The following is an 8,457-nucleotide window of genomic DNA, read 5'->3' as shown; positions in this document are numbered from 1 at the left end:
ACATCCCCGCATCCACGAGTTCCTGTTTTCTCGTATCATTTTTACTAGTTTGGCAAAAATTATGAAAATGTTGGCATAAAAATAAATTTATTTTATGGTTCATTTGTTTCACATGAAAACAACTTTAAAAATTGAATTAGCGATGAAAAAGGAAAAGTTTAATCAGCTTTAATTGAATATGATTGATAATCAGTTTGGCTGTTTTTATTTGGCTTAGCTTTTATGGCTCAATTCATATGTATTTGTACCTTTTCGTAGAAATGTAAAAGCAAATGAAAAGGTTAAACAGGTTTTTCCTTTTGCTAATAAAACAGCACCCAAGACAATTGTTATAACTCCCAGTAAAATGAATGGTGCTGGAATGAGAAATTATAATAAATTAAAGTAAATATTTAAGTTGGTGTGTTGATTAATCAGATTTTACCTGATCCAAGAGTGACTCCTTGATATTTTTGAACTTTATCATGATTAGCAGCAGTAACAGGGATATCTATATCATGAGGTGTCGTTGGTTCAGGAACAGTTGGAATTTCGTTTTCTTGTGTAGTTCCATCAGTGTGAGGAGATGGTTTAATTGAGGGTGTAAGTGAAGATGTAGGTTCAGGAGATTCAGTAGTTGTCTTGGTAGGTATTTCGGTGAGCTTTGTCGTGATGGATTGTTCAGTTTCTGTCAGAACGGGCTTATTGGTGGTCGTAGTGGACTCATGTTTATCTATGTTACTAAGTGTCGTTAGTCCAGCAACAGTTTCGCTTTCCAGTTTAGTTACTTCAGTTTGTGAAGATGGTTTAATTGAGGGTGTAGGTGAGGATATAGGTGTAGATGTAAATGTAGACTCATGATGTTCAGTAGTTGCCTCGGTGTTTATTTTGGTGGGTTTGGCCGTGATGCGTTGTTCAGTTTCTGTTGGAACGGGTTTATTGGTAGTTGAAGTTGGCTCATGTTTATCAATATTACTAGGCGTCGTTGAACCAGGAACAGTCTCGCTTTTCTGCGTAGTTCCATAAATGTGAGTAGATGGTTTGATTGAGGGTGCAGGTGTAAGTGTAGGTTCATTATGTTCAGTAGTTGGCTCGGTAGGTATTTTGGTGGACTTTATCAAGATAGGTTGTTCAGTTTCTGTTGGGATGTATTTATTGGTAGTCGTAGTCGGCACATATTTATCTATGTTACTAGGTGTCGTTGGTTCAGGAACAGTTGGAATTTTGCTTTCCTGTGTAGTTACTTCAGTGTGAGGAGATGGTCTAATTGAGGGTGCAGGTGTTGGTTCATGATGTTCAGTAGTTGGCTTTGGAGGTATTTTGGTGGGTTTTGCAGTGATGGGTTGTTCAGGTTCTGTAGGAACCGGTTTGGTGGTTGTAGTGGTCTCATGTTTTTCATAGGGATCACAATTTACTAATTGAAAAGATCCTAGTCCACCATGTACTCTAGTATCATCAGTTGATTGTACATCTAAAACAAATTGTATGTAATAACCTGGGTCAAGTGATCCAAGCGCTAATAGCTTGTCACTCCATTCATCTGCATGGTCTAAATCAAACACCTTTTTTGTAACTGATTCAAGATCATTTCTTAATCTAGCTGTCATTGAAGCTTTATCGGCAAGGAAATATGTAAAATTAAAGCGACAGTTTGGCGAGGTTTTACCAAGTCTTGGTGATTTAAGTATAGCTCGAAGATTATTTGAACGTTTTTCTGGAACTATAAAATTTTTTGGTTTATTTTTTTCTGGTATCCTAGCATTATAATTATTTCCCTTGTATTTGTCAAAAACGACCCAATCGTCTTCACCTTCATTGGTCCAACCGCAAAGAGATTGATTATCAAACTCACAAAGACCACAATAGAGTTCATCAACACCATCCAAACAATCAATATTGTAATCACATAATCTATCATTTTGAAGACAAACTGATCCAAAATCTGTTTTGCAACGGAATTCGTTTTTAGGACAGTCAGATGTTATCGTATTAATTGGATCATCAGATTTATCAAAACATGAATCACTAATAATAATATCATCGATAACAGCATAATAATTACTTTGGTAATTTCCTTGTTCATATTCTGAATATTTGGCCGTGAAAACGAAATTGAATGGAACAGAAATGTCACCCTTTTTAAGGTTTATACGTTTACGTTTGAAACCAAAAACATCATCAAATGGTAGTTCATGTAACTGGGTATAATTAGAGTTACCATCAACGAGTGAAACTAAAAGAGTGACTCCAGCGGTATTATAATAGAAGACCATTGAACAATTATCAACTGATGTTAACTCTGGACTAGCTAATTTAATTTCTTTCGGAATGCTTCTATCGGAAGAATCAGTTAAAGAATCGTACTTTGGATAAAGAGCCATGTAACCCGAATTTTCTAGTCCTTTTGAATGATCTCTTGTTGGTGTTGTGATAACTTTATCACCAGTTTTAGCCAAACCCCATTTTGACTTTTCATTGGATAAATTAGTCCAGTACTCAGCATCACTGCTATCTTCAAATGAGTAAATCCTGTAATTGTCACAATTAAACTCATCATCACCATCGAAACAATCAATTGATTGATCACACACTTGATCTTGACTTATGCGCCTTCCATTTTTACAAGTATAAATTTCACTTGAATCAAAGCTATCAATAGTATCCTTGTAGCCACAGTCAATGAACTTCACTGGACCAAAACTTAATGACTGTGAACTTCTCAACTGAGCGAAGAAGTGAAGATTAAATGAAATTGGTATTCGACCTAAGTTGATTTCAACAATGCCATTCTGAATCGATTTCAACATTGATTCGTCCCACACTTCAACTGTATGTCCATCTTGGAACATCAATAGCACCTTGAGTTGATTAAGATCACTAACATCCTTTCCATAGTTAATCTGTAATTTACAAGTTGGTGCAGTTGGTCTTAAAGGTTGACTAGTAAGATCAGCATCTTTTTTTGAAGAGCCGTAAAATTTACCTTTGGCTTTTACGTTTGCCTGACCATTTTTGATAAACCAATTGGCTCGATTGTCTTTCCAATAATCACAAAAGTCATCCTCAAAAGAGCAATCACCACAATTATGCTCGTCTTCACCTGTTGGACAATCTGCAATGAAATCACAGACTTGGTGTCCCAATAATGTTTTCCCATTTTTACAAACAAATGGAGATTCATCACAGCTACCCGTCTTAATAGAGATGTCATCGATAGCAAGTGCACCACTTCCAACAAGATAAACACGAGCAGCTTTGGATAAATCGGGATTGAACTTCATTAAAGCCTGAAAAGTCGTCCAACTAGTTTCATCGATTACGCCTTTTTCAACGAATTTATACACTCCACCTTGTTCAGTGATGATTTCAATATTATTTTTACCAATACGATAGACCTGCATAGATAGACACATTTCAGCTGTTTTTTCAGACAAGTAGATTGGTGGAAACGTAAGGATCGCAGTTTCATAGTTTTTCTTCAAAGTCATGTAATGCCCTTTCGAAGTTCCCAACGTTGCGTCCCTGCTTGGGGTTTTCACTCTAGCCAAAAAAATGGCCCATTCCGTTGTTGCTTTGTATTCATCACCAGATCCAATCAAAACGAGTGATTTATCTTTATCAAGATTATTTAATGAGCAGTCTTTTTCAAAGTCGCAAAAATAATTATAATCAATTGAACATGTTCCTTCGGTCAATTCTAGTCCATCAATGATAATTGTTCCATGAGAATTGGATGTCTGACTTGCACCAAAAATTAATTTGCTTTCTTCATTTAAATCATCCAATTGTATTTTTGCTTGATCCCAATCACCACCAGAATGACTGTTTAATTTGACGATAGGAGTTTGTCGAAGATACTGATTAAAATCTGAGTCCATTTTATCAGTCCATAAATTCAATTCAATATTTCCAGCGATTGAATACCAGAACTTTAGACAATATTCAACATTTGGCTTCACATTGGAAACGTAAAAGTAAGAAAAGGAACTAATATCACGGAAATCAACTGGTTCATCGAAAAATAAAACAAAGTCGTTTTTAAATTTGTAATCAAGTTCTGAAGTTTTAGGTAATTGACTGGGGTTTTTGAAAACCCAATTGTTAAATGCAGAGGGAACAACTTTGACACATTTTTGATCAATCAAACCATCATGAATGCAAGCAGGAGTCTCTTGATGTTCACAATAGTTAACCACAATATCATCGATAGCTGCAAACAGTTGAACTCCACTGAATTCAAATGAATATTTAACAAGCTGACCAGAATCAGATAAAGGTATTTCCATTGTTTTCCATTTTTCTTCTGATACTACAGGATTCAATGACCAAACTGTCTTGCTTTCTGATGCCTCATTTGAAGTCAATTTTATTGAAAATTTTCCGTCTCGGCTAAATGTTAAGGCATACGAAAAAGATAAACAGGTTTTGCCTAGACTTCGGTCCATAAAAGGGCTTTCCAATGAGTACGAAACCAACTCATCATTTTTTTGTGTATTTGTGTAAACAAATAAATCATATGGGTCAATATTTTTAAGTGGTGTCCAATCGATTGCCGCAGGATAAGGTAGTCGTCCAAACCCAACCAGTAGTTCCCCGCTTTGAATTGTATAATCACATAAACCAGAATTAAAGTTACATGAACCATGAGATGAGCAAGGTTCAGGGCTCACTGCCAATTCATCTATCGCTACTGGAGTTGATTTTTCCGTGTGTCGATAGGCTGAAAGAATTAGTTTAATGTAATCATCCAGAGGAGGTAAGTCTACATTAACTTTAACCCATTGTTGATTATTAACATATGGTTGATTCCAGACGGTAGAGCGAGATCCTGATATAGATTGAATGCCAAGTTGAAGAGTGTCCGAAGGATATTTTTGCTCAAAAAGTTGAAAGGATAAACATTTGGCTTCATTAGATGATAAGTAAATTGTTGAGATTAGATCACTAGATGAACCAACAAATCCATTTGTTGGAGTTCTCACGAAATGACCAGCTTCAGTATTAGTTGTTGCATCGAAACCAACTAAATCATGTTGAGAGTTTGATCCATTCGACACAAACAATCGGAAATTACTTTGATAATCAGGTTCAACCAACCAAAAACATAAAGATGGATTTTCAAAATCACACTTAAAATCAAAATCACAAGAACCAGGTTTAACTAAAATTGAACCTAAAGCAATATCGTCTGACGTTGCTACAAACTTTAACCTAAACATGTCACCATTTTGCTGTGAAGGATCAAAATGATATTTACCAAGGATCCAATCATCATATTTGGATCCTTCTTGTCTCCAAACACTTTGCCCAGTTTGGTTAAACTTTGAGACATCAGCTCCAATTACCGATTCTAATTGTAACTCTAAAGATCCAACTGATAAACCAAACATGAAATAATTAAAGTACAGACAAAAGGGTTCTTTATCATGTAATATTGGTGACTCTAGAACACTTCGCTTGGTTGGACTTTGGGTATAAATGAATCCACCTAAATACAATAAAATGTATCAATTACAAGGAAAATTGAACGTGCAAAATACGTTTCTATGAATTACATTTTATATTGTTTGTTAAATGTTTTCTTACCATTGTCAATTTGCTTAGCTGGTTGTCCAAACCCAGGTAAACTATAATTGCCCAGAACCCAACCTTGATCTTCCCATTGACAGAAATTGTCAGTAAATTTACATTCCAATATTTGAACGTTTGTCAAAAGTCCTCCTACAAAGATACCGAAAATCAAAAGGTGAGCGAAATGTAACCTCACTTCAACATCTTCCATGTATCGTATCTTTCAATCAGTCTTGTGACAACCTCGTGATCAACCTTTCGATTAATTATCTTGTTATCTGAGCTCATCGAAACTTCAGTATGCATTTAGACCAAATTGAATTAAGCAGAATTTTCCCACTTTTCTATTTTGCTACCGAGTTACTCCACTCATCTACTGTTTTTTATCTTTATTGATTTTCTATTGTTCCCACTATCACCAATTACGCTTCACGTTAATTTAATCAGTTATCGATTAATTCAGTCAAATACATAAACAATGAAACTTAAAACAATATTGTATCTAAAAATGTAACTTGTAACTTACAAGTTGTAAGTTTCAATATTTGACCTTTTAGCTACCTGAATTTGCTTTGAGGTTTACTTCTTTGATTCAAATTAACTTCTGATTAGCCCCATGAGCTTTCAATTTTCATCTTCTATTGCGATTAAATAGATATAAATTGATTCTGTTCCATTCTCAAACTAAAATGAACCAGAAATAAGCTTCTAAAAAAATAAGAAAAATGTTGTCTTGTTTTCAATGAATCTGGTTGATGGGTAAACGTAATCTTGCGGTTTAAATTGATTCAATTTCAATTCTTGAAACAAATTAATCAACTTCAAACGTCTTAAGCAAATGTTAATTCGCTATATACATGTACTTTAACAGGTTTAAGATCATGTCAAAGGCTTACCTTTAAAGGATGAAATGAGAAGCAATAAAATGAAATGAGTTTTAATCATTCTGCCACAATGAATCAAATGGTTTTAATGTTGATTGTAAGTTTAATTAGTATGATGGCAATTAAAAAGCAAACACAAACAAACGTTAACAAAACAATCAAACGGTCATCAGCTAATTGGTATCATAGGACATTACATTAGTGAAAGACTAACTTCAATCTCGTTAATTAAACAGCAAAGGCGTTTATAAAAACTTTCATCTCGAATCCATATTTTTATATTTAATAAATATTTGTTAATAATCTTTTCAAATGATTAAAATAGTTCATATCAAAACCTCCACCTACCTAATGTGTGCCATGTGAATTGATGTAACTGAGAATTTGGTTGAAAGGAAAGTCTTCGGACACAAAAGTGTTCAATAATACACTAATGTACTAAATATTATATGAATTTCAGATGCTGCAAGATTTCATGCAGGCATAATATTCCACTTTATGCCTGGTAATGTTTCATTTACAGTAAAACCTCTTTTTGATGTTGGTTGACTGGCTAGCCGAGACAGCTTTAAGACGCTGTCGACCCAATGCTACTTAAGTGGTTTGGATCTAAGGCTTTATCCAGTTTAGCTGGGAATCCAAAGAGGGAGGAAGAGGTGTCTAGTTCAGAGGTTTGGTGGTTGCTACTACAATTCGCCCAGCCTCAGGACTTGGCGCGATTCGAACGCTAACCCCAAAATGTATAACTCAACTTATGACGTTTAGCAAAGTTATCAATTACACTAACCACTTGTTCACGTAAAGTTCGTATGAAATTCGGCAAACTCCGTCTTTGGAGATTTAAGATTCTCAAATGCAATTATGTTAATAATTTGGAAGATTTTCATATACAGTACGACTCACAACCCATGCGAATAAAACTCAGTGTTTCATGATATTAAAAATGGTATAGAATCGGTATCATAGAGATATCTAGATATTTAATGAATAAAATTAAAGCATGAGTTTGTGCAGTGAGTCCCTTTCAGGGCCTTAGAAACAGCTAAAAGCTCAATTTTGCTGGATACTGTAATCTTTTGCCTAATAATTTCATCAAATTGTAACATACTTCAATTTTGATTTAATTTAATCATTCTTTGAAAATTTCCCCCACGAATTAAATTATTGATTAAAAATGCTCAATAATTTAAAATCGTAGAAACTAACAGAGATAAAAAATTGGAAGTTAATAAGCTTTTAGGATGATAAAAACTGAATATATTATTGATAGTAAAGATTTCTCTGATGAATAGTTTTCGCGAAAAATTGATATCAAAATTACAATTTGAGTCGCATTTACTATATCGGATATTTTTTTCATTTTACGCGTTTGCAGTTCTAACTCACAAACGGTTAAAGTTACAGACCTCAGACTTTAACCATGAGCTTCCGCAGATTGAAGAACCATTAGTTTGAATGCCAAGGTCATTCGACGTCAAACTGCTATTTGACCTCTGTATGAAATTTGGAGGTCATTTTCTGATACAGCAAATTATTCAAATGGTTTGATGTTTTGTCGATTGTTGATTAACCAAAACTGTCGGGAAGATACTGTTTAACCAGTTGAACCATTACTCAAGGTAGCTATTACCGATTTAATTAGAATGCCTGTCGAACCAACGGAATCTAATGATATAACCACTGAGGGTATAATTGAAATTTCATCAACATCATCGTTCACCAAAACTGAATCTGATATCTTATCAACTACTTAAAAACCTTTGACAACTACCTGAAATACTTCTGGAATTATCTCTTCATCTGTCTCTTCAGTTGTCGATTCAGAGATTAGGGAAGATCTCAGTCAGAAACAGTCGGAGCTGAGACTAATGCCAACCTCACCCAAACTCTTGCTGCATTAACCACTTTATCCTCGATTATTAATCAAACAAGCGTTAATGATTCACTTTCAACTGTCGTTTGTTGAAACAGAAAATAATATAATTACTAAATGTCTTGAAGTCAATTATCTTAATTGAACATC

General features: G+C 34.4%; 1 protein-coding gene across 1 annotated transcript; it reads right to left on the bottom strand.

Moving 5' to 3' along the window:
- Positions 1-136: 136 nt before the first annotated feature.
- Positions 137-6,705, bottom strand: LOC107366199 (MAM and LDL-receptor class A domain-containing protein 1). The gene is made up of 4 exons (XM_015933780.3): positions 6,447-6,705; positions 5,566-5,700; positions 425-5,467; positions 137-356 (listed from the first exon to the last, which is right to left on the bottom strand). The coding sequence occupies exons 1-4, from the start codon at positions 6,493-6,495 to the stop codon at positions 214-216; spliced, it is 5,370 nt and encodes a 1,789-aa protein (XP_015789266.2). The 5' UTR covers positions 6,496-6,705; the 3' UTR covers positions 137-213.
- Positions 6,706-8,457: the final 1,752 nt, after the last annotated feature.

This window comes from Tetranychus urticae, chromosome 2 (genome assembly GCF_039701765.1).
Source record: "Tetranychus urticae isolate SD_2017Ah chromosome 2, NJAU_TeUrti_SD_1.0, whole genome shotgun sequence".
Taxonomy (NCBI): domain Eukaryota; kingdom Metazoa; phylum Arthropoda; class Arachnida; order Trombidiformes; family Tetranychidae; genus Tetranychus; species Tetranychus urticae.
The sequence above is the reverse complement of the archived record's forward strand: the minus strand, read 5'-3'. Positions and strand labels throughout refer to the sequence as shown.